Source organism: Acanthaster planci, linkage group LG14, assembly GCF_054643075.1.
Source record: "Acanthaster planci isolate LZ-2023a linkage group LG14, COTS_SCS, whole genome shotgun sequence".
Classification (NCBI taxonomy): Eukaryota; Metazoa; Echinodermata; class Asteroidea; order Valvatida; family Acanthasteridae; genus Acanthaster; species Acanthaster planci.
This window is the reverse complement of record NC_141790.1, coordinates 6,989,409-7,017,268: the sequence shown is the minus strand read 5'-3', so window position 1 is coordinate 7,017,268 and position 27,860 is coordinate 6,989,409. Positions and strand designations below refer to the sequence as shown.

General features: G+C 40.6%; 2 protein-coding genes across 21 annotated transcripts in view; both read left to right on the top strand.

The window, feature by feature from the left end:
• The window catches only part of LOC110985289 (protein unc-80 homolog), a 144,059-nt gene that overhangs the window by 5,147 nt on the left and 111,052 nt on the right, over nt 1–27,860 (top strand). For all 20 annotated transcript variants that reach the window (XM_022246217.2, XM_087145938.1, XM_087145937.1 and 17 more), the window contains exon 3: nt 2,996–6,131. In XM_022246217.2, coding sequence (XP_022101909.2) covers nt 2,996–6,131 — 3,136 coding nt within the window. The remainder of the gene's footprint in view (nt 1–2,995; nt 6,132–27,860) is intronic.
• On the top strand, nt 16,200–23,734 carry LOC110985291 (uncharacterized). Its single transcript, XM_022246220.2, has 2 exons — nt 16,200–16,543; nt 17,744–23,734. Exon 2 carries the CDS (start codon nt 17,793–17,795, stop codon nt 19,728–19,730), a length of 1,938 nt encoding a protein of 645 aa, XP_022101912.2. The 5' UTR covers nt 16,200–16,543; nt 17,744–17,792; the 3' UTR covers nt 19,731–23,734.

Genomic DNA, 27,860 nt, shown 5'->3' with positions numbered 1-27,860 from the left:
ACTTCATCTGCTTCAAATTGATATTCTGGACAAATTTTCATGAACACGGATTCAATACACGTATGAGCCATACTTGAGTCGTAAAAATTATGTACATGTACGCTGTCTATGAATCTGTGAGTACTGTGAATCTCTCTAAGAGCAAGTCGTCGGGTGCCCGGCAGAAGGGTGTAAGCGCACTTACGCCCTATTGCCAGGAAGCATGATCACAGCAGATAAAATGTTCCTTGCAAAAGGGCGTAAGAAATACCTCTCTTTATTTAGTAAAAATGGATAAAATTTACTACAAAATCAACCTGGGCTGTACAAAGTGCAACCTTTGAACAACTTATTAAAGGACTTGGGCTTTTTTTTTTACTTTTTGCCAAGAAATCTTCATATTTCATTAAAATACACTAGTTGCATACTTCCGTCCTCTTGCCGGGAAAATTGTTTTTGCAGTGATCATGCTTTCTGGCAAAAGGGCATTAGCGCTTATGCCCTTCTGCCGGGCACATGACAAAGTATGATCTGCATGCAGTCCTCCATATGCAAATGCTTATTGCATATTTATATGTGCATGCTGAGGATTTGCACAGTGTACTCAATTTGTAAAGAGCAAGGCTACAAAGTATTAATTCAGGCAAATGACAGTTTTACACCAAGAAACCAGTGACATTTCAGAAACGGCATGACTCCGCCCTCATTTCTTGAATAAAAAAGTTGTTTCTCCTGTCAAAAAGTTCCAATTAACCACTTTGCTACATTTTTCCAGACTTTAGTATGGAGGATCGTCATGGTAGACTTCAGTTGGAAATTTGCTGCTGTGGATTTAAACATCTCCACTCTCATATTAAAATTCAAACTTCAGTTTGTTGTCATTTATGAGGTCAATGGATAACTTAAATGTTTGCAACATGGGAAGAAGGCTTGTTGAAATGTGAAGAAACAAGTACCACTGCATAAGAAGTAAGAAAGCAAAATGTAACAATGGCAGAAGAAACGTTTGACCTAAACAGAGACTCCATTGGCTCATCAGGAGCTCCATTGGCTCATCAGGGATGAGCCAATGCAGCCTCTGTTTAGGCTCCATTGGCTCATCAGGGATGAGCCAATGGAGCCTCTGTTTAGGCTCCATTGGCTCATACATGTGCATTGTGACGAGGGAGGATGTCATTAAATTATAGTACATGTAGTAATAAAATTGTGCAAATAATATGATTGTGCATACATGTATAGGCCTTTCTCCAACCATCACCATCATCCTGAATTTTATCATTCTCTCTTGCCTGTAGCTTGCAAATTAATTGTAAGAGTTGTAATTTTACAAAAATAGGTTAACAATGTACATGTATCGTGATATGGTTCCCTAGATGCTGTCTATCCCACACATAGCAGGCATACCACTGTGCGTAATATTTTTTGTACTTGCCACTAACACCGAGCATGCACAATTCAATAGTGAGTGGCCATTTAGTATACTTGGAGGAGTTTCTATCGTGCATTCATCACCATGGTAATTTGTCTTTTCTGCATGACCAGCGGGCACAGCAGGATTTAATTTCTCCCAGCACGTAGCAAATGCCACGAATTGATGACCTACATGTCCGTTAAATTCTGGGAACAGTAAACGGGCAGAGACGATTTGGCTTTGTTTGAATTTAAGATACATTGTGGATGTACATGTACATGTATGTTTGTATGCATACATGTACATGAAGATAATGGATGATAGATGCAATCAAGAAACACACTGTTTATTGGATAGATGGAATTTATAGATTGAACATTATGTATAAGAGAAAACTGCTCAAATCCTATACATGCAAATATAATGAGGTAGGTGGGTTAATTTCTTTTGCTAGGCAGTTTAATTAATTACACCTGCTGTTGGAGTAAAATATGCATGTAATCAACAAATGGTCCCTTCTTAATATTACATTTTACTTTTACAACATTCTGAGACTGAATTACAAAACCAAAACAGCAGAATGGATACAGAAAAAAATCTACAGGCGTATCAGATCTAAACAACGAACACAAAAGGTGGTGTTTAATTATTTCATAGTACATGTATAAACTGTACCAAAGCCTTTTCAGCATCTCTCTCACACACATATCTACATGTCATGTACCAGTGTATATATAGACACTGTTTGGTTTCATGTTCATTTACTGTACAGAAAATAGAAACAATCTGAGCCTTTCTTTATGACAGTAATAAAAAGAGAACGATGTCAGTATCTGTGAATTTTTAACAGGTTTGTGGTGTGATGTTAACCTGACATGACAGTGTTTACATGCATGTTTGTAGTTTGTAAGTTAAAACATTGACCGTTCCTGGATCACTTGGTGGATGTGTATTCATGTACATCGACATACATGTACATGTAACTCGTCATCTGTGTTGTACATGTACACACAACATCTGTGATGTCTGTGAAGGCAGACTATGTCTTGAACTTGAAATGGATTGCACAAGGCCAGTTGTTGCAGCTAATAACACTCCATGGTGGGGCCTCAGAGTTTTGAAATATAAGGTTGCAGTCTGAGAAATATCATACAAATATTGTATCGGTATGGCTCTAAAGATTCAGTATACCTTATGTATGTGTTCAGTTAGCCTTATTATTTAGGAATCATTTCAAATGCCGATCAACATTTACTGCCACCATATGTAAAGCTATGATGGTACCTGTAGGTCTGTATACTATGCATACATGTTTGTAAGTTTTTCCTTCTCAATAACGGTCATATTTGATCGGAGTATGAGAATTATAGTGTATACAGGCATACGTTTATCTGTTCTTTTTGCAATAATGTGCAAGTTGTTTAAAACATTAGTTGTACCCCTAACATTTCCAAATTCTCTGATGTCAATATAATGATTTTACATACACCTAGGGGGTTAGGGTTAAACTGAGACTGTGATCAAACCTCCCTTTTCATTAATGCTTAGTGATCAAAATTCCATTTTGGATTAAATGTAATTTTTGCTTGTCTAACTTTTTTGCAGTCCTTTGAAAGAGTGCTTGTAGAGAACAAGCTCCATGGCCTGTCTCCCAGCCTCTCCGATGCCATCAACAGCATCACACGATGGCAACTAATTCAGGCCTCCTTGCCCCACCTCATGCACTGCTGTGCCGCCCTCCTCAGCAACCGCGCCAAGCTGGGCCATGCAGACAAGCTGGGTGTGGCCGAGACCAAACTACTGCTGACCCTCCACTGGGTGCTGCTGGAGTCGCTGGAGGAGTGCCTGCAGGAGGACAGCTCCCAGTTGGACTTCCTTCGCCTCCCGGGCAATTCGGAGCATGGACTGACCACCATCCAGCTCTTTGTGTACCTCTTTGCCCCGCTGGTGTACAGCATCAAGGAGTCAGATCTCACGTTTCGCCTGGCCAATGGTTTGAAGTTGTGGCGGCCATTGTGGGACCATAAGCTCCCAGACATATCGAGCTTCACTGCCCAGGTAAAGCCCAAGCGCTGCTACCGGTTAGCAACCCGCCGGATCTGGAAGGATCCCGAGATGACCAGCAAAGTGGAAGAAGAGAAGGAGGAAGTGGATGAGAAGCAGGAACAAGAACAGCAGGAGCAGAAGCAGGAACAAGAGGAAGCGGTTGGAGAGCCACCTAAAGCCGAGGAAGCTCCTTCAGAATCTCCCCCAGGAGTTATTGTCCCTCTGGCAGACATCTCCGAAGTAAGTCGCTTCAGCAGTGGGGCAGTGACACCTGACCCACCCTCAGTCAATGTTGAGATTGTCTGCGAGGTGTGCAGCACATCAGTGACTCAGAACAACACTTGCCGGTGTGGGAACCTGAAGGTTACTGGGGATATGGCCGCTAAGACGAGATTTGACTTTGACCAGGTGAGCTCCTCAAGCTCTGAGGATGAGACCAAGCCCTTGAAACCAAGCAGAGCCAAGGAACGACCAAAGTCACTCATCGAAAGAAGCATTCTTCCACTCCATGAGGGAATCGATCATGCCGAACTTGCAGCCTCACTCTCTGTGCCAAGGCCTCCCCCACCCTCAACCAGCCCAACAGACCTACCAAAGCGGAGACTTCCACAGCGGATCAACGATGTCTTCTCGGCCACGTACTTTGATGTAGCTGTCATGCGGTGCCTGTTCATCCCCCACTGGGCAGAGGAGGGGGTTCAGTGGGCTCTCATGTATCTCCTGAGCAGACTGCGACAGATTGCTGATGAAACTATGGCAGCTGAGAGGGTGCGACAAAGAAGTAACTCCTCCCCCATTCCCCAAATCACCATATCATTGTTCTCCCCTGTGCCGGGGCCGCCAAAGAAATTCTCAGTGCCAATGAGCTGCATGGGTGGCTCTGAGCCTTCAAAGGATGAAGGAAGGCACAGGGAATCCTACCCACTTGTTGGATCCCCCAAGAAGATGAAGTTTGAGAGAGTTGAACCGCTGCCTCTGAGGAAGATCAGCCCCCCCAAGAGATCCAGTCTGGGAGACCAAGGACGAGGAAACAAGGCTCACAGAAAACTGAGGCGCACTTCAAGCCTGTCTAAGACTGTCGGTGCATTGATGCCCAAACTCATCAAGGAGGAGATTGAAGAGGGTAAGGTGGGCTCTGGGAGTGATGAACAAATAGTGCAAACTCTTGATGCTAGTTCCACTAAGACACCAACACTCGGTGAGGTGCCCAAGAGCTCGAGCACAGGGACGCCAAAGCTGGAACCTTTTAAATTTAAAATTGATGTAGTGCAGCTAAAGACAGTGCCAGCCTTGATGAGTCCAGAGGAGCTGACCAAATCAGGTTCTCCGTCAACACCACCTTTGTACTCTACAGGTTCATTGGATTCTAAGAGACCTTTTGTGAGCACTACCACAACATCTTCATCCTTTGTTTCGAGGCCCACAGCCCTTCCCTACCAACAAAGCTTCTCAGCTACTGCCACAAAATTGCCATCATTTGTGCAAGTATCTGCAGATGCGGCTCATAAGCCAACTGTGGTGACCACGCAGACCCGACCTTTTGGCGCAACATCCAAAGTATCCCCAATAGTCATCCCACCTATCAAAGCAGAAAAATCATCCACCTGTTTCACTGTCACCAAAACCACCACAAACGTGCAGTCCTCATCTGTTATGACAGCCAAAGCAGATTTCTTCTCTGAGCACACCAACTCAACTTCTACCAAGTCTGAGAAGTTGTACGAACGGCGGGCAATGAAATCAGAGAAGAACCTGATAACCCTCCACAAACCAGTCTCTGTGGAGGTGCAGGAGAAGCCACTACTCATTTTTGACGAGCCCGTCACAATCGAGCCGCAACCTGCCAAAGTTGTCCACAAGGCCAACGTAGTGCAACACAAGGCTCCTGTGGTAGTGAACCGCCCAATGTTGCAGCGGCAGTCACCTGTCTTTGAAGCACCACCTCAACCCCTGGACGCAGTCCCAAGCAGTGACACTAATGTCACATTTGAGGCCGCCAAGCCACTGGTGACCCCCATCCTCATGAACAATTCCAAATCTCCCCCTACCTCCCCAGACGAGTTGTCCCCACCACCTGAGAAATCCCCGTCATCCGTCAGTTCATCGTCACTTCTCATACCTGTCTCGGAGGACCTCAGTGAGCCTCCTCCACCCCAGTCGCCTCCTTCCCCAGACAAGCCCCCTCAGTCGCCTTCCTCCCCAGATAGGCTCACCCATCAGGACTCCTCCAGCATGTCCAGACTGGACATCCCTACTTTTCTGCCCCGCAGTGCATCAGATACCTTCGTCAATTACCACACTTCTGAGGAGGAAGAGATTACAGAGGCGGCCGGCTCTACCTACTACATCCAGGAAGATGGGCAGATGAACTACAGCGTCATCATTAAGGCGCTCCACAAGATCATCACCAAGGAGACCACTGCCAAAGTGTGTGACACCTCCCTGCACATCATTGAAACCATTTTGGAGTTCCGTGTGGTCAAGCAAAGCGAGAAGCCCTCTCAGGCTAAGATTCCAGTCATTAAGGTGGAAGGAGAGAAGGTCAAGGCGCCTGATAAGGATGGGGATGGTGATGTAGCCTCCAAGAGCCTGGAGGACATGACAGTACATAATCTGGTCATGGAGACTCTCATTCAGGTGTTCCGTGCTCTTGGATGTCATCATGGCTGTGGTGAGGGACTTCGGGGACACTCTGGTAAGTTGAGATTTACATATTTCAATATTACATATGTAAATAGAAAGTTTAACTTTGTGTGAATATAATTATAGGCGATCATTTTCCAACTCATCTACAGAACACCCATTGATGTCATGGATACACATGTACATGTAACTATTTCACCAGTTATGACTGAAAAAAAGAAATGTGAGCACACTATTAAGCTTATCCTGATTTTGTTTGCCCCCAAACCCAACTTTGGGCCTAACATTTTGCTCGTTGCTTGTGTCAATCAAAATGGGTGATAAAGGTGAGTAACTTCATCACAATCAGGTCAGACAGACTGATGAAGTAGTTTCTTTTTCCTTCTCTGTTCTGTTCACTGCTCCCAAATCCACCGCATATTGTTTTGCGTGCAGTTTCTCCCCATACCAGTACCTCAGCATTTCTGGTTTCACTCCCTGCTCTAAAACTGGAACTGCCATTTCTCAATGACATGGAAAAGTCAGGAAGCACTTTGATAACTGCTCAAGACAAAAAATTGAATGAAAAGCTTGCTTGGTAAACAACCACTTTATCAGATGCAATAATGAAACATTTTGGTCAAGTACATGATATGATAGAGTCCAGGACAGTGTAAACAAATGAAGCCAGCTAGAGAGTAGTTGAATCCTATAGGAGTTGAATGGTAGGCTTGATCACAAGTAGCCACACAGGTAATTGACAGCTGTGGGAACCATTGAAACATGAACAAATTTGACTTACTAGAATGATGTTAGCCAAACAAGGAGACAGGCAAATAAACTCCAACTGCCAGAAATGGAACTGGAGCAATGTCAGGCAGAAACATGATGAGTTCAAGTGTTAAATGATAGAAATGGGCAATAAAAGTTACACAAAGGAAGATCACCATCTTTGAATAGTATTGTTGAAAAAGGTGAAGGTGTGGCAAAATATTTCTTCCAAATACTGTTCAACTTCCCGTGCATCAGGATTTGTGACATTTAGCTGTATGTCAAAAGTTGCCTGTCATATCTTGCCTTTTTACAAGACAAGTGGTCAAAGGGAATAAGATTAAACAAATTAGTGGAACTCAACTTCTCTTTTTAATTTCAATTTGTGGTTTACACAACGTGAAATTACGTTTGGACATCAGACATTTTTCGAGGACTTATTGCATTTGTGCGAACAAAATAGAAAATGCTCGGACAACTTTTCAGACCAACATATCAATAACAGCTTTTAAAATATCAACAAATATATGGGATTATGGCTTTCGATTTATTTTTACTTTTGAGTGAGAATTACGTTAATTATGCCCAAGGCATTCTTCGGGGATGATCGCTCATCACTGGCTCATGTCATTTAGCGCCACGCACGCGTGTATACTTAACCTACATTGACGCATCATCAACATTCATGTTTCGCTGTCACAGTGGTGAAAACACGTGCGCGAAACTCTATGCATTAAATGAAGCTGCTGTGGTTCCCGCCCCATGCAAAAGAATGCGTGATGGAAATGCAGCAACCAGTACCAGTCTGTACTGTGCATGTACTGAATGTGCAGTTCATAAACACTCTTAATTGGCCGTACATGTTGCGAATTCAAAAACCTGCAGGCTGGAAAGACATCACTGCAATGTTGCGAGAGGTTTTCTGCAAGTCAATGCACAGAACTTGGTCTCTTGTTTACATGTATGTACATGGATATATTTTCTATGTTCATGAGTGTACAATGTACATGTAATTTGAGGTTGTTCTGCTTATGGCACAAGGTTTAGCGCCCGCTGGTCTAGATGCATTACGCACACTTATCACGCGACACACAGACATTGTTGGCCAGTTTGCCTTCGTGATTGCCGCCGTGATTGTGCGAATCATTCATAAATTTCTTGTGAACTGCCGTATGTAGAAATGTTTATATAGATTTTAAGACAGGTGTTCATCACTTTTTGAGATACTTTTGGAGGCTGTCGCCCCCACTGATACCATTCAATCAGCACAAAATTGCCTCAAACAAAAAAAGCATGTTCCGACCTACCGACCCAATTTTTGAAGGCATGCACAGCACAAGTCAACTGTATTTTTTTGCCCAATAAAAGACTGCATGTATACAGTAGGCCAATAACCATAATTATTGTGGATTCTGAGAAATCTTTGGCAAGTGTTGATCCAATTCGAGCAAGCAAATTTATGACATGACCTGCCTGATCGGGCAAACTGAAAAAAAAAAAAAGTCGCAGCCTGCGCCCAAACAAGAATTGCTCAATGTGGCTGCTGTGCAGTTCTGGTAGGACCAGGGAAAAAAAGTGAATTTTGACACCTGACACTGCACGTTACAACTCTACCTTTTATATAATATGGCAGATCAAAAGATGGTAATGGCAGTACAAAATGGATTGTGTTATGGCATATTGTCCAAGCACTTTTTGGCCTAATTTCGTGCTCTGCTTTACATATTTAAGTTGTGTAATACCAGAGGTTTTGGAAGAATCTTGTTTATTTCAGCCATAATTATTTTACAGAGGACCTGACCCAATGGCTTGGCTTCACCATTGATAGGCCAGACCACGCTCAGGCAATGCAGGGGCCTTTGGACTGTCTAAAGTCCTATAAATAATGGTTGCTCCACCACCAGACTACATGTATGCTCTGTCCTGGGTCATTGCTGTCACTGACTTGACAGCTCCCATCAGCTTTGATCATGCCGAGAAACTCTCCCTTCCCTGCTCAAGGAGTGTGGCTGTTTCATTCACATGTTTCAGCTAATTCTCCATTTGTTTAGTTACCAACACTGCATGGACCTGAACAACAGCCACAGACGCTGACATGGGCGGGACTGACAACCAATCCTTATTGATTGGTAACACCTCTTAATTGTAAAGTAGTTCAGGGCTAACTAAAGCAAGGCAACAGACTAGAATGCCCAGACACTGCCTGGCTTTTTAGTGGTGCAGCCACACATATGTTTCTGATTTCCTTCCTCAGTTTGGTCACATTTTTCAATTTCTTAAAAGCCTGAATGGTGCATTGTCTGACTGGATTCAGCTTTGCATGTTTCCCATCCATCAATTGCACAAACAGCTGTGGTGTGTTCCACTCTGTGCTAATTTGCAGAACAGTCATTTGCAAACTGCTGAGACTATTTACAAATCCCTCTGATCGTTCAATATTTGTCAAAAATTTACAGTGGAGCAGCAATGAAACAAGCAGAAAGTGTAATGCACTGCATTAAGAGCATCCAAACAAAAATTGCCATTGAGAAACTGTTAGTTTTGTTGCATACAGTGTATGTTGAATAAACCAAATGCACTGAATTCAAAGTATTACTCACTCACACCAAGTAGCATAGGAAGGAAAGCAAAAAATACCACTGACTCTAAACTATGTGCCCTGAAATGTTATAAGAATGTAAGATGACAGTTATGAAGAAATTCATTTTTGTTCCTGAGCATTGTTATTTACTCCTCATCTTGCTTGTGTGGAACTGAAAACTAAAAATGGTCACGAGATGAGAACTGCACCTACATAAAAGAAATACGGGTTTTCTACATAGTGCTACCACAAACCTGAGATTTAAAAATGGTTGATTGATCTTTTGGGTAAACACTATTTGACTGTAAACTTGCATGTCAGTCACACACTATTTCCCACTGTTTAATCAGTGCCACCCTACATGTATATTGAAGATGCACTTTGAAGTTTTGTCATGGTGGAAACATCTTCTTTCAATTCCATGATACTGATGCAGTCATTAATCCATAAACTAATGGAAGAAGTACCCTGCATGTACATGTATGTGTAGATCTGTCAGTCTGAAAGGATTATGTGGGCTGTGACCTCATAAATATTGAAATAAATGTCGAAATAAAGAAAAAAGGCCAATTCTAAGGCTGAGTGAATCGAAGACTACTGATAAAAGATGAGATCTTTAAACAAAACAATGGCAGGCTATTCAAAACCCTTAATTCAAGTTTCTGGGATTTGGGAAAGAAGAGAAAGATAAATGAAACTCAAGTTTGAGAGCTGTCAGCATTTGTAATATGTCTTGTTTTAAATTTATGCTTCTTGTTAGTATAAAAAAAGGAAAACCGATTCCAAAGGTGAATCGTGATCTGTTGTTCAGGCTTTCTGCTTTGCACACTAAAATGCATGCTCTAACTAACTGTACAATTCGGCCTTGTTCCATTTATTCAATTAATGTGTACTGTTCCAGTTTGCATCATGCAAAATGCTTGCTATAAAATTTCTTTGGCTATATCATGGTTGGGGTTAGCATATTTTTATGGTAGGCTTGGTGCTAAGTCAGCAGTTTGTTTGGTTTTGTTCTCCATTTATTTCATTTTAATTCACAATTGACCCAGATGAACATTATTTATCTGCAAATATGCCCTGATGTATTGAAAAAAATTGAAAGAAAGCATTGCATTTGTGTCGTGCTACGCACATATTGAGGTTTCACATGTGATGTAGCGTGACAGGCAAAAAGCATTTCAGGATGTGTACCATGTCCGTGAAGGCACATGCATTTTTGAATCCCAGGGTATTACTATTGGCGGTTTCATGTACATGTACACCTGTATGCCAGAATGTTGAGAGACTTTGAAGGCACCTGCATTTTTGAATCCGAGGGTATTTCTATTGGTGGTTTCATGTACATGTACACCTGTATGCCAGAATGTTGAGAGACTTTGAAGGCACCTGCATTTTCACAAACATCTGTGTAAATTGAACAGATCATCAAAAATCATGTGATTATGTTTGATAAGTTATAAAGTCAAAACTCGGCTGGTTGCATGTACATGTATATTACATATATACAGGTACATGTACTACAGTCATGCCGTTGGATTTCTACTGAAGTTTGCAGACAGAACATTACTATGTAATGACTTGCCGTCAAGTCTATTTTTACAGTTGCTTTTTTCTTTATCGCCTAAGGTTACTACCTGTACATGTATGGTTCCAAACTGTTGCTGTTCATACTCGCACATTTTCATTCCTATGTATTTACTCTCTGCACTTGTCGTGAAATTGAACCAGAATGTCTTACTACTACTCAGGAATTTGTATGCAGTTTTAAATGTTGCTCGGCTTTTAATGTTTAGATTTTTAATATGCGTAGTGCACGTCCTGAGGATAGTTCCAAGTATTATTTACCGTGTATGGCCAATATAAATTATTTGGTGCTGTAGATGCTAAATTCATGGTTTTGATTGGCAGATGATGAAACTACGTAGCCCCAATGATTGACAGTAGAAGTGGTTGGGTTGAGCGTGAGTTACATTATGCTCCTTCTTGGGTGCACGTGTATACGCATGTGTTCAGTGAGAAATTGCGTACAAAGATTTACGATGTTTGCATAAATGAAAATTGGAATGGGCCCTGGTTTGGAAAGTTTAGTCAGATAAGTCAATTTGCCATTTCAATCGTTTTTTTGGATGAACAAACCATTCTGCTCCATAGCAACGCACATGTTCACACCCAAAGAGAGTGGTTTCTATGACCATTTGGAGAGAGGAGACTTGATCCTCACTGATAAAGGATTCACCATTAAGGAGGATCTCATGTGCATTGGTGCACATCTTGCAATCCCACCCCTATGGTGTTCCATACATGTATGTGCCATCTGGTCAGATTTTTCAGACACAGTTTTGTTCCAGACACAGTTTTGTGGTGAAAGGGAAGAGGCCACAAGGCTCCTCCCATCCTCTCAAAATAAAAGAAAAAAATTAGTTCCAAAATTTCTCTGCATATTCCAATGGTGAACGTTATATGAGCCTTTTGGAAAAGTCTTACAAGAATTCCGTTTCAGATTCCAAAATCTGAACTCGGTTATAGGTTCAACCTGTATTCACATTACCCTAAGCCATAACCAAACAAACTTTTTTTGTTTGCCCATGTCTTTTATTCCATATCTGAAACACATGTTCATGTGCATGTAGGAGGTTCTTGGCAAATTTCATTTATTTCAGTAGTTTAACCATAGATCTATGCCTGAATTCTATCCTGTAGACAGAAGTCAACCTTAAGTGGATAAAGTACCTAGGCCTACATGTATGTCAATGTACTTTAAGTACCCATACAGTGAGGACTGGTCCACAGACAACTTGCATAATTTATCCCTGAATCAAAGTCAGCACAGCCCCAATGAAACCATATCTGGCATTGATCACATTCTAAACTGAATTCTGAATCATTGCCAATATCCTCTTCATACTTGCATACATGTAGCTTCAGACATCTCCAACATTTGAACTCAGGTTTCTCTGTTCTTTTGACAGTTTTTCTTTCATCCTCTCCCCTTTTTTCCTTTTGGAACTTGTAGTAGATGCATTTGTACATGTTGTATAAAGTTATATTTAGGGGAGAGTCGTCATCCTGTAATGGGGGAACACAGACTATGTGATGATCAGAGGAAGTGCCTTGTGTCTCATGAGAAGACAGGGGTGTTGTGGAGCAGGGATTGTACAGATCACTTTTGGCTAGAAGTTCCTTTGCCACATAGTGCTTAAAGAAGTAAATGCACGCCTTTTCAATTTCTTCCCAAAGAGCATCATCAAACTGAAGAGGACACAGTAGTTGACCTGCAGCTAAATGAACAATGAAATCACACCATTTCCTCTGGGTGATGCCAAATTGCATGGTTGTTTGAGAATAGAACAGTTTTTGGTTGTTTTTTTTTTACTGTAGTTCAGAAGACTTGCATGTACCATCGTCATATTGTGTATGTTCAGGCATTGTCCTGTTTGGGTCATTTTAAGCTAAAGTTAATGGACATTTGATTTCAACCAATCCCTCTCCACAGCACTGGCAAGAAAGTACACGTAGTCTATCTGGACTTGCAGAGAGAAAAGTGGTTTTGATCAACAAACATTCCAGGTTTTGTCACGAGGGCATTAATGTGTTCTTTTTGTACGTGGATGAGTATACACTTCTTGCAAGTGGCTCCATTTCAATTTGCATTTAATTGCTGGTATGTGGTCTAAAGATTTTAACGGTTGTGAGATTTTTTGCACAAGAGCTTCATGGTTTTTATTTTGATTGCATTTTGAAGACTTTTGTCTCACTTTTGTCATAACACCATGCCTCTGAGAAGCAGTAATTCTACCAATGCAATGTTGTTGCCAGGTTGAATTAGCTGACTCGTCATGGGTTGCCTTCTCCAGAATGTTCTCTTCATCTGGAGAAATATTTGGCATTTCATTCAAAATTTAATCAACACTGTGGCATTTTTGTACAAAGTCTGTGACTCTTCCTGGCAGTTTAGCTAATGTGGCTATTTCAATTTCACCATCGACATTAATATCTGACTCAAGTCAACATAGCAAAATGCAGCAGCGTTTTGGTTACTAGCACACATTGCATGAACTAATCCTGATAGAGAGGGTGTAGTGGTCTTTGGCACTTTGCTGGGTGGCTTAAAAAGTGAGCTTGATGGAGGATTCATGCTTGCTTTTTTATCTGTAAATTTTACAAAGTAAAAACAAAGGCATTAATGAGGAAAAGTTCAACCTCTATGTTTGTCATTTCCAAGAAGATTTATTTCAAGTTTGTGTAACACAACTACAATGCAAATGAAAACACTCTGTTTACAGAAAAAGTACAACGTTGCACCATAAGTCTTATCTATTTAAATGAAGCATTTCTCAGAGTAAAATTTGAAAGGATTTTTTAAAAAGTCCTATATTGACAATTTGCTACTTTTACCTCTCTTTTTTTATAAGTAATACTTAGGGGATCAACTGGTGACTAGATGTTTAGTTTCCTTATTGAAAACTGAACCATTAGTGCAAAATGAACCACCAAGAAACTACATGTACGTGGTTATGCACTAAGTATTCTTGCCTGTGCAAAACCAAGATACTTTTATCACTCCAATGCAAGCAACACAGCTTATAAATACTTAAAATAAAAAACACTGACTATGCAGTATTTGCTGTATGTTTGTTTTCCATAGTAGTCGCTGCAAACTTTATCCTAAACGCAAAATTACCTTTCTTGACGTCACTATGATGGGGCATATTCCATTTCATATCGTTGGTTTGCATTGGTTGCAGGTCAATCTTAGTTGATGCCTTATTCCATTTGCATTCTTGGGAAGTACATGTAGGCCTGCATGATATTGAAGAGTGGCCCATCTTCAGGCATGGTCAATTTTGAAAAGCAGTGCAGCCCCGTGATCGCATGTTGACTCTAGCCTGTGAAAATGAATACAGTGCACTTACTTCAGTTGTCATCCACAATTGCGGTCTTAATATGAAACATTAAAAAATGGTGAACGAACATCATTGTGAACTGAATTAAAGGATTCTTTCTCCACAAATATGTACATCCCCAGCAAAGCAATTGCAGTATGCCCTGTGTACTTGCCCTGTTACCTTTCCAATCAACACCCACGCTTGATGAGGAGTAGCCTTTACGTTCTAAGGAGTGCACTTTAAAAAATGGGGTTTTCTTCATATCAGTGTAGTAAATCTCTCCAAGCCACTGGCATTCAAAATAGCTGTATGCTTTGCCCTCTTTGTAATCAGAAAGGAGACGTTTAGTCAGAGCTGTGTCTGATTGATGGAGTAAATATTCAACAATGTCAATGGGCGTGGTAGGCGGCCAGTATTTCATTGGTTCCTTTTCACTAAGCCACCCATCCTTGATTTGAAAGGGATCAGGCAAGCGGATATTATAAATCCTAAAATTTTCTGTGTACTGAGTTGAAGACATGAGAGCATTTTCTGCGATATCAGATGGCTTGGGATCAATACACAGCTCGTTTGCAGTAAAGGTTATTGAGCTCATCTTTGGTCTCATTTGAAGAAGTAAGCCCCTTCTCTTTCATGTATTCTTTAAGCTCTCGTATGTGCCACATCCTGAATGTCTCAAAAGAGGAGTCATTTTGTCTCTTCATTGTAGTCATAACTTGTAGTGGCTCCTGTTGGAAAGGTACATGTATTAAAAAAAATGTGAGAGACGTCGACGTACCATGTGCATCATGTACTACCAAAGCGTGGATGCCTGTCCATGCAGAAATATCTCACAGAAGTCACATTTTCGTCCAAGCCATGGTCCAAGCAAAGCCAACTTTGTGGGTTGTTAAAAATGTTCAGAGGTAAAGATAAAGATTAACACGACAACTTGAAATTTGAGTTTAATTCTGTACATACAATTTTTAGCAAATGACAGCATGTCTGTTCCTGACAGCTTCACAACTCTATGCATGCAGCGCCCGCTGGCTATGCCATGTGGGTTTGTTTATCCATTTTCTATCCCACAGTTCTTTGTGCACCTGAAACTCCGACCTGGCTTATTGCACTTTGTTTCCATCTTTTTGCCCCTTGTTTGATTTTGGTGTCTATTTTGAAAAAGGAACAAGTCAATTTTCCCGTAGATTTCAACTTCACATGTGCAACAGATAAGTAGGACGTACAGATGTACGTGTTGTATACTGTATGTGAGGGTCTTTCATTGTGCATAGGGAAATAGGGAGATGCACCATACACTGCAGTCATTCATGTGATAGAAAGTACACCATGTACAAACTGGAATGGGAAATTCTAATTTGAAATAAAAAAGAAATGACCTGTTGGCTATTTTATGAAGTGGTACAATTTCAAGAAACGCACAGTGGGTTGAGCATTGTAATTTTTATGGTGGGGGTAGCACATCCCTACATTTGATGAGTCATTTGGATATCCCAACAAACTGTTCTCTGGACCATTTTCAGTCATAACTAATTAAACATGCTGAAAGCATAGAAACACATGTTGTAAGTGAAGTCATTAGCTGAAGATATCGGTATGTACACAGAAGGGTCATTTTAATAAACCTGAAGATTGAAGTTTCAGTTACAAACTCAAATTCCAGGTCCATTCATACTGCAAGCAAATGTGAAATAAGCTATTTTGATGTCCAGAAACCTTGGTAGTATAATTTGCTTGAGTTGGAACATGTTCCACTTTTGTAAATTTGCTGTGCTAACATTGGATCTGAACATGCATGAAACTGGCCTCTACATAGATCTTTTTCCAGATAGTCACAACAACCTTTATTCTCATTTGACCTGAGAAAAAGTTTCCCTACATGCAGGTACATTCTTACAACACAAAAATCAGCCTGTATTGTATCGGATTCTTCATGGTCAAGGACAGTAGAATATGGAAGCCATAGGCACAGACAAACCCAAGGTTTGAAAAATGTGTATTCACAGTATTATAATGCAGGCCTATGTCTGTTTTGTAAATCTAAATATAGAAGTGGGGAATTACCAAAGTACTTTACATTTTTGTGCCGCGCCTAGTCTGCTGCCTTGACTGCCTTCAGCCTGCCTTCACTGCCATTGTTGCATGCTCTATTGCATCAAATCAGAACTCCATAGAGGCATAATTTCCAAGATCCACACAGTATACAGCTGGAATTTTTCATCAAGAGAACTCTAGTACTGAAAAATCAAGGTAAGTTGTTTACCTATTGAACATGTGTTGGTCTTGTCTAGATTATAGACGGAGCTTGATGTATGGAGTTGGTGGATATTTCAATTATGATGGCTGAATTTGCAATTGCTGATGTATGCAGGGCACATGAAGGGAAGATATAAATGGCCTGCATGTACGAGTTAAACCTTGAAGTCACGTCCTTGCATTGTTTGTCATTAATAGTCATTGTTATAAGGTTTTTGCGTGATCTTGATACACTAATTTGGAGGTTCTTTTGTAGATTGTTAATATGTTGAAGTGGCAAACAAACACAGAATAAAGTGGATGCTGATAGTGGACAGCACTTTGATATACTTTTTGGCCATGTTTTTCTTTATTCATTGGTTTACAAATATACCATGAAATTTGGCAAGGGACATAGTAAAAAATAAAAAAATTAAAAATGTTTTTAATTCTTTTTAACACAACTAAATTATCCAGGGTTATCAGAAGACGAAGAAAAATTACTATGCTTACTTATAGCAGGACTCTCAAGTGAGATTGCCTTGAGGAAATTCTTTTTCAACATGTTCAAATCCTTTGTCAGGGATACTTTTTTAAAATGTTCATTTTATTCCATTTATTTAGACTTAATTTTAAGTATGGGTTTGCCCTTACACTAACGTATAAAATTAACACAGTATACTCAGTGCTTGACCGAGAGCTTGTGAAAGAATCTACAGACTTACTTGGATGGGACTCAAACCCACAACCTCTTGCTTACTAGTGCAGAAGTCTGAACCACTCGACCACCAAGCTTGCCAGTGTCAGCTGGCTGGTCTGGGTCAAATGTGGCATCCGGTACTGTGAAACCATTTCAAGATGTACTTTGTATTGGGGAGATGTTGATTTTAAGTACAGGATTTGCCATTACACCAATGTACGGGTAAACCCATATTTGAAATTAACACCTCCCGATGCAAAGTACATCTTGAAATTTTCAGATTTTGGGTATTGATAATTCAACAAATTACAAAATGCTGGCCTCAGTGGACAAGGTTCCATTGAATTTTAACATTCATTCTACACATTGATTTACTTTCGTTTACATACATGTATAAACATGAACATACCCCTTGCTCAACACAGCGAGGACATTGTTTTTATCTAATACATCTACACATGCTGTATGTGTACCGGTTTTAATTTCAACTTTATTGGTATTATTAAACTTGTCAGGTCGGCAGCTACTGTATTGTCACCTTTTGGTTCTTCAGTGAAGTGCAAGATGGCAAGCAAGATGGCCGCTCGACGCTCATCCCTTGGTCAGAGCATCCTTGAGCATCTGGAGTGCTCCATCTGCTTTGGCTATTACAGGGATCCTAGGATGCTGGAATGCTTGCACAACTTCTGCCTGAGGTGTCTGCAAGAGCTCAGACAGCAGCAAAACACCAACAACGGGAAACTCACCTGCCCCCTGTGCCGACGAGAGACAACACTAAAGGAGAACAGAACCGCCTCACTGCCCAGCAACTTGACCCTTAATGCCTTGGTTGAGATGGTGGCTCTCCAGGATGAGCTTTGGGGCAGTCAGGGCTCGGAGATCAAATGCCAAGCCTGTGATGAGAACAATCGCGCCGTCTCAAGATGTGAAGATTGCCAGTATTACCTTTGTCAAGAGTGTCAGAGGGCACACGAACGCTTGGCAATGATGAAATCACACAAGATCTGCACGCTGGCCCAACTGAAATCGGTGATTTCATCTGAGCAGATTGCAACTGGGGAGGGTATTGCTCAGTGTGGGAAGCATTTAGATCCAGATGCCTGCCTGTATTGTAATACATGCGAGGAGTTGGTGTGTACAAACTGTTCGGTCCTTGAGCATGAAAACACCGAGCACCAACTTGTTGGTATCTCTGAGGCCTCGGACACATTCAAAAAAGATGCTGTGGACCTTGTTGCAAGAGCTGAAGAGAGCTTGAAAGCTCTGAGCCTTGCTTTTGCTGAAACAGAAGAGTCCTGTAAGAAGCTAGATGCAAGTTACACCAACACCAAACAGAAAATCTCTGCCAGGGCCAACGCAGAGGTTGCACGGATTAGAGAGGAAGAGCGAAAGATGAAGCAAGATGTGAGGAGGATCTACGAAGAGAGAGGTGAGAAAATTGCTGAGGCCTCAAATGGGCAAGCACTGGCCAAAGCTCGGCACAAGCTGGATGAAGCAAAAGAGCTCCTTGCCACAGAAAACCACCAGGAAATATTGGAACTCAAACAGAAACTCACGCACAATCTCAATGAGGTGGCTGAAAGACAACCAGAAAAGATGCCAGATTTGTTCACCTTTATGGACTTTGAAAATGGTCAGGACAGTGCCCTGGGTAGACTGGTACTGAGAGATCCTGAAGTGGAATTGGATGGAATGGAAGCTTTACAGTTGTTGGGAAAATGGGAATTGAAAACTGAACTGAAACAGATTGAGTTTGGGTTTGCGTACGATGTGGCTACATTCTCTAATAATGAAATAGCTGTAGCAGACATTGAACGAAACCAAATTGCTTTCGTACTCCCAAGGCAATCCAATGAACTGAACCCTACAACTTCACCGAGGCAAGAAATTACCGCTCTCTATTACCCCAGCCACATTTCAGTGACCAGGAATGACTTGCTAGTTGTTCTGGACGGTCTTTCTGTCAAGATTATCAATCAGGAAGACAAGCTCTTGCATGAGTTCATGCCAGGCAGAAGCTCCAATAGTACACCTACATGCCTGGCAGTGGATGACACTGGCGAGCTGATTGCTGTAGGCTACGAGGCCAAAGAAGAGATATCACTCCACAGCGTGGACGGTGAGCTCATCCAAACACTGCCCGCTCCCATGATTGGTGATTACTTGATCATCTTCAACCGGCGTTTTATCTACACCAACCATGGTCAGAAGAGACTGGTGGCAGTTAACTTTGATGGTGTCTTGGTGTTTTCTGAGGATGTTGACCTCACCAAGCAAGGCAAGAATCTGGGCCCCAGCAGCGTTTGCTGTGATAAGAACGGAATCATCTATGTGGCGGTGCTAACACCTTGGTCTGGGGACATCCACTGCTTCAGCCCTGATGGAAACCACATTGGGTGTGTTGTTGAAGGGTGCGGGCCGACACTTGGCCTGACGTTCACAGCACAAGGGGAACTTGTGTTGGCATCTGAGCATGCTGTACAAATCTACCATTCTATGTAATTGTCTCAGTTCCAGCAGTAAAGCTTATAGCCTTTGGTTGTAATTATCACTGACAGCATGCAAGATATCAAGATGTGGACAGTCACAGCTAGAACAGACAATATGCAATATGTTATTTGGCCAAAATATAAGTTTCTGTTAAAAAAGGCTTCTAAAACCCTAGCTCTAAATGAAATGTCCTTGTTTAGACAGTAACACTACTTATTGAAGCTAAGCTGGTACTCCAACTGGATATACATAGTTTTCATGCATGGTCAGCTAGTTTGTTGACTGTTTGGGTTTGATTTCTTAGTCATGGGAAAATTGGCCGAATACATGTACATGTACACGTACATACTCAAATGAAAGAGACATTATTGTACATCTGTCATGTGATCATGCATGCTTGTATAGGCTAATGCACAGTGATACACGATTCATTGGGTCAGTAGAGTTGATTGCTGACTATCTGCAGTGTGCATCTCCTTACTTTGATGCTATAGGTTTTACAGGTGCTGATGATCTGACATTTTAGTTTCTTAAATGCCTTCTCATTGAGTCTTTTAAGCTCTTTTACAGCTTTAGAACTGTATAAATGTTGCATGCTTTGAAACTGTGTAGCCACAAGAAGTCCTTATGGAATTGTTTTAAAAAGATGTATATATATCGTAAAATTTTGAAACAGTGTAAAAAGTGATGACAAGGTTTGTTGGCCTCGACACGTGTGGTGGAAGCCGGGGAGGAGGGCAGGGGAGCCAGTGACCCCTCACTTTTTTGACTGGGGGGGGAGGAGTTTGCAGGTTCTGTAATTGGATGGGGCATAATGGATCAGCCTATTAATGGCTGATGCCTGATAGTCTAACAACTGGCCTCCCCCTTTGAATATTGTTCCGCCGCTGGTGGGCCACAACTGTTCTAAAAAAATCCATAAAGTCCCTGATCATCACAATGTTTTAAGTAACAACTACTGAAGTCATCCCCTGAAGCATGTAACTGTTACACACACACATCCACACCAAGATGAACCAGTAAGAATACAATCCATCCAAACCCAAAGTTGTGCTTCTCATTACATTTGTGCTATGTGTGTACATGGGAACAAAGTGAGCAGTAGTGCCTAGCCAACAAAGGAGAGTCAATCTTGAAAACTTTAGAGTTGTGCACATACCCAGTATGGCATGTATGAAGAGTTCCCAGGGTACTGCTGCATAATTGAAAACTCAGGCTATTAAATTAACTCAGAAATTAAACTACATGGGCAGCAGTTCTGTCTTTCTGCACATATGCTTCATAGTTGTACTTATTTAACCAAATTGTTGCTGAGGAACTTCCAATGTAGAAGAAACGATGATGTACACTCTACATACATATATGTATAAGAACAGCACCATAAAACAGTGCAGCTTTACTGTTATTTGCATGTTTTAATTGGCCTGAATCCATCTTGTCTTTTCCTTCAGTTATGTACTTGCAAGCACAGCTATATGAGTATGTACACATGGTGATGTTTCCAGTGTGCACATTCATGTACTGTATATTTAGCCCTGAACACTGTTTTTTTCAGTTGAGAACACCTTTAGTAAACCAAAGGTGCCTTTCAATTTACTGTATATTACTCTTTTTTTTTTAACCTGTTGACTGCTCCGCATAATTTCAAAGGGGCATTCCCATTTGCCAAGCATTATACGCGTGTGTGCATTTTTAATAGGTAGCTTTCACAAGTGTGTTTGAACCTGAGCATTTTACTGATGTATGTTCTCCACATTGTTGTGTTTTCCGGTGATGCTAGTGTATTCAATTAACATCACAACAGGCTTTCATTTCCTACAAATATACAGTACTCATAGTGCCAGAATTCGGTACACCTGTGACTATGAGTATACTCGTAGTCAGCAGTCTATGTGTTAAAAAAAGGTCTTCTGTAGTGAGTTTATATTGAAATTGGTCTTCTGTTGTCTCTGAAAGACAGCGGCACCAGTAGACAAAGACATCAAATTGTTTCCTTTATTATACGAGACAGACATATTCACCTGAGAAAATGTGCCCATACTTGAGACATCCTTCTTGAAACTTGTACCATGGAGAAAGGAACAGCTTGGAAATATGTCATAGGGAAAGAATTACAGCTACTGTCATCCTAGAATCACATATGAAATAATTTTCGATAAAGTCAACAGCTCTGATGTATAAAAATTTGGACAGCTGTGTAAAGGGAGTCTCAGATAACATCAAATTGTGTTTCATATAATAGATCGAAGACATACATACACGTGTATGTCATAAAAATACTTATACTTTAAAACAACTTTAGCACAAGAAGGGTTTAAAAATCAATATGTGTTATTGACGTTTGCAAAAAAATGCCTGCTACAGTTGCTGCCTACATGTACATAGCATATTGAAGATGCCAAGAAGAATAACACAACAATCTATTCAGCCAGGGGCTCATGGACTGCATTTATTCACAGCAGTGAGACGCTACCTTTATACTGCATCACAGACAATTTGAGGGGTTCTTGACGCGCGGATGGATATATTCCGTTTACCGGTCCCACAGAAGCTAGGTGCAACTTATCATACCTTCACTGGCGCCAGCCAGCCAATCTGACGACATCATGCGTAAAATGAGACAGCCACTGCAATTTGATGAGTACGATGCTGACACCATTAGTATGTTAATTGACGGGCCAGAGACCGCGGCTGGACATGTTGGCCTTTCTGTCGGGGGGGGGAGGGGGAGACTATCAGATAGATTTAAATGTGACTGAGTAAATTGCAGTCAAAGCACTATTTGTAACACAAAAATTGTCTCTAGAAGAAATTAACCCAGTGCACTCCCAAGGAAAAAAAGTCACTTTTTTAACTGCCTGTACCTTTTGGAAACATATTTGAAACCTAATTATAATAAAAAAGGAATTCGTTGACCGTGCTGTGTGTTTGTAAATGTTAATGTAAAATGGATTGTTACTGGATGCATGTTTATACGTGTATCGCAGCTACATGAGAATGAAGAATGCCAGCATGTTTAGAAGAGGCTTCTTGCCTACAGATTGGACACATTATTTACTCAGCTGCTAGGAAAGCAGAAAACTCATTAACATTAAGTATTCACCAGTAATACAATGTCAAAAATTCACTTTTATTTAAAAGTGTTAAAGTTGCTTCAGCCCAAATTAGCTGTGAGAGTGGTCAATGAAAAGCCTGATAAGTACATGGACATGTATCTTTGCAAAGTACAAAAACAGAAAAGGCATTTGATGTGCTTACTCACTTGGTAATCAATCATGCAAGGAAAGTGAGTCTTAAACTGTGACCAATTAGCAAGGCATCAACCATCACCATCTTTGGTAGCTGATACCCACTGACCAATCATCACCCTTTGGTGTTATTTCTAATCGACAGCTCCCCATTGGCTGGCCCACAGGACTGCATAGAATTTTCGTAAACAGGTGCTCATTTTGGAGCATATGGATGATTCTCGGATTGAGAGACGTCAGAAATCCTTGATTGAGCATGAATATATACATACCTGATTAACAGGAAATTGACATTTGTCAATCAACATATAACATGTTATCTGCAGCATTTCGTCTCCTTGTTCATGTACTTGAATATTATCACACATTTGCCCTTCCACTCAAGCGTGCTCAAAGGGAAAGAAAAAAAAATAAGTTAATATGTGGCAGGCTTGTTCAAAAAAGAGATGAAGTGTTATTAAATTATTTTTTTTTACATCAATCAGTGAGGTCGTGAGCTGTATTCTGTTACTGGTACCTCAGTTATTTTCTAACCAGATGTTCAATAATATCCTCGTGTTGGCCAGCTCTGGGAGTCTTACCGTTCAACTTTAATTAGATAGATATCATTGCTCATCATAAAGGAATTTTTCTTTGCCAAATATACAATACACGTACAGTGGCTATTTATGTGTAGACAAGATATATGCCGATTGGTTGCATAGATCTTGTGCTGTAGGTTTTTGACTTAAAAGTAAATTTATGATTTTTACATTGAGAGGAACCTAACCTTGTCTTTCCCAATGTATTTCATGTACAGTGTATGATGTGATCCCTCCACAAAGTGGACTCTGATATTGCCAGATTTTGTTTTGGTTTTTTCTTTAATTAAATTCAGGTCAATGGAAAAACAATAAGTTACTGTCAACATTTTTCAACCTCTTAATGTCTGTTGACATGAGGATGTCAAACTGTGAGATGCATCAAAGCTTCAAAATGGAGAATATGCTACTAGTTTTCCTAATGGAAACACAAAAGAGTGAAAATATGATCCATATTATAGGATCCGGTCACACCTGAATGTTGAGAACTTGCTTGTGCACTCACAAATTAAAAGCCTGTTGAGATGACCAGGGACCCAAAAATTGAGCATAATTTTTTTAAATACATGCCAGAGTGACTTGTGACAGAGTGACATGTGACAGGGTGCCATGTTACTACAAGTAGGCAGCACACATTACACAAGCCGACGTACAGTTGCCAGCCTCAAGATTGTCAGTGTAATGAATTTTAAACTAAGGAACCACCAGTCTGCCCACCCTTCCTGCACAGCCATATGAATGATTAATTAAATAATAGAGCACCTCAATTGCTGCACTGGGCATCGCGCTTGGGCGAGCGGCGTAATGCTTCACGCGCCGCTGGGCTTTTGATTTGCAATATATATGTGGAGTTCCAGATTCAAGCCTGCGGACAAGTATGCAATCAGCCCAAATGGCTTTGCAAAATGTCTGTGCTGCCGTTTTCTTCATTCTGCTGGTTGGCAGTTTGATTTCAGTTTCAGATTATGTAATGCCAAACTTGCTTCATCAATTATAATGAAAAAAATGGCTCATTTATTTGTAGCTTTTTTGTTCTATTTAACAAGGCAACTGCATAGCTGTTTTTTAAAATGAGATATTTAGGACTCCTTGCACAACCTCATACTTTGCACAGTGATTTGTGAAGCATTTCTTATATGCAGTAAGACTGGCAAATTGTGTTCAAACAATCATACCCGGCCACAGAGTTTGTCACATTAATTCATTTGAGATACTTCCATAGGAGTAGTTTGAAAGAATGGTCGGGATGAACAGAGCAAAATAACAAAGTATCATCCATGTAGCATGTTTGCAGTCTCAGGTTTGTTCATCAAGGTGATTTTTCAAAGCCCAACTTGGAAGAGCAAATGTTGTCGGAGCCCTTGGATAGATGAATGAAACTTAACATTCCCCATCAGGCTACCCAAACAGACAGTTCATCAAAACATGGAGCCAAATTAGAGGGTTTTTAAACCAAAGATCTGTGTTGTAGTTGAGTCCTTGCCCATGTCCATTGAAGTTTAAGATGATATAGTGAGAATTGAGTGTGAGCATTCATCAGACCCAGACTTGGACTTGAATCTTAGTCCACCTAGGACATTTGAATGTTTTGTCCAAATACTACTGCCTCAATACCACCTAGGACATTTGAATGTTTTGTCCAAATACTACTGCCTCAATAACCATAACCAAAAGCAATCTTTCCCCCGGACTATTCTCACCATACCTTATCAAACATGTATTTCAGCATACTTGTTGGACTTGTGGAAACATGTTAGCTACAACTTTGCTAATAATTTTCGCACGTAGCTTTTCAAAACTAGGCCACAGAGAGATATTTTTATATAAATCAATATCAAGTTTCATGTCAAAATTTGGTTCCATTAAAATGCAAAGGAGACTAAGAATTTTCTGAAAACATGAACAGTGTAATCTACTTCTTCACTCAAAGTACAGCCTGCATAGTTATTCACTGGAAGAAATTCTTTTAGGTGTTGAAATTTGCACTGAATGGGGAAACAGTGCTAATGTGACTCGCCCCATCTCTCTGTTTTGAGCCATACACTATCTAAAAATGAAAGTGAGTTGAATCTAGCCAAAAGGTTTTTTTGCAGAGCAGGGACACAATTTCAAACAGGTGTCCCTAAAACTGCCTTCATAGAATGTCCCAAAGTGAGCATTTAAATGAATAAACAAGCTCTCTTTCACCAGAGAACGGTCCATCTTCATGTATGTTAATTTTATTTAATACAAGGGTTGATCCAGATCCGCCAGTGGTTTAGTCGTGCAATTTTATTTGTAGTTTCACATCCATGCCTGTTTAAATATGATGTCAAAGATTCAATGACAGCACGATGCTGCAAACCATGACAATCTGCTGTGTTGGGTGGTGTCTGTTACCCATTATGCATCATCTCTCGTTAGTCTAAACCCCCCATGCATACACTGATACAAGTAATTCCACCCTGCTGTCCTGTAGGGATTACTAGTGGATATGATTCACTGCATTCAGTTTGCATCTTGATTTTTCAAAAGGGAAAAAAGGGAGGAGGCAAGCATTATCTCTGCTTTCTGTCTCTTATTGAGATATACATAGACTGTGTTATCGGCTTCATGATTCACTGGCCTTATCAAGAGAAAAAAGTGGTTTGTAGGCTTGGTTAGGGGATGAAGGAACTGCTCTTATGAGATGGAAAATTTATATGCAATAGTTCATTATTCTCTTTCAAGATCTGAACAAGTATTTCGACCTTCAAGCAGTATTGGTTTGAATTATTTAGGCCAACAATTTGGAGGTGCTGAATTTTATTCAGTAATCATTTTTATATGGGCTTGCCTTTTTTGGAGGAATTTCAGAAAGTTGTCCAGTGTAAAGCAACTAAAGAAAACGAAAAACTGGGTAAAAGCATCCCCTAAAATAAGGAATTGTCCTAAAAACAAGCACATGCAAATATAGGAAAATTGTAGCCATCATGAACTTACGTATGTGCATGGTCCAACTGTAGCCAAAATAATGTGACCATTTTGACTTGCGGTAAAGACTGGGTCAGTTTGCTATTTTGCCAAATTTCTCTTGAACGTTTGCTGAAGATTTTTACACTTACCTTCAGGACCTTCAATTCTACCTGCCCTGAATTTGGTGCTAGTTTCTATATATATACAGAAATTAGCACATGCACGTAATTACATGAATGTGAAGTGGGGGTGACAATCCCCAAACATGTTCTTTGAATGGGATGACAGTAACAGTGTCCCAACTTAATGATTGACCAAAGTCCACTAAAATGAGGAGAATATTAACACAAGAGTAAACATTAAGAGGACCCTGGAAAATCTGAAGCATTCATAATAGCGTATGGGGCAGTACGGACATCCGGGAGTTTCACAAAAATACGGGTAGCAACCACACTGCACTGGTGAAAGCAATTGCGTACATACAGATCAAAGAAAATATTGTATAACCCGATCCTCAGACTGGCTGGTGCGTGCGTACATCACCAAGGTCGCTGTTTTCACCGTTGCAGTACCTGTTATTTTGCAAAAATCCCGGATGTCCACGCTGCACCATACACTACATGTTACTTATACGTTATATGTACAAGTTTCTATAATGAAAAGGGGAAATTTTGTGTGTGCATACAGTAATTTGTTTTCACAGGTGTTACATGTAGATAATTTATTTGGCCTGAAGATACTTTTAGCCACTGTCCTGCCCAGAAAATCGAACCAATTTAGCACTGAATACAATTTTTGACACTCTGGTAGTTTAGTGCGTTCACATGATGTGAAATAAAGGTAAGTGTGCAAGGGAAAAAAGAGATAAGAAAAAAGAAAAGAAAAAAGAATTATTTGTTACAGAAGTGTTTCACCCAGAACGCTACACGAACATTTATCTGACAGTGTGAGTGCATACCGTGGACAACATCTCTTCACTGCATGGCCTATGGCTGTCTGTATTTTATCACCGTAGGCTTCCAAGTAGGAAACCTGACATGCAGCGTCAATATTTAATGAGATTCTTGGCATGTGTGGCAATCTGGACCGTGGACACAAGTCGTTCCTGTTGCTTCAGTAGAAAAGGAAGGAAACAAGTACGCTTGCATGAATATTTATGTGAATGTAGGCCTAGGTGCTCTTTGCCCCGTTGATAGCACAACTGACTTAAATCTAATTCTGTCAGTCAGCGAATTGCTTTCAACCTTTCTAACTGATATTAGTTAGAAAAGAATGTGCTACAGAATACGTGGAGCTTATACACAGTCATCTGTCATTAACAAGAACAGTGTTCTGTGTAGAAGTAACATATACATGTATCTGGTTGTGTAGAATCTCAA

Coding starts and splice junctions, on each gene's coding strand:
- LOC110985291 (XM_022246220.2), top strand. CDS start 17,793: ATGGCAAGCAAGATGGCCGCTCGACGCTCATCCCTTGGTCAGAGCATC.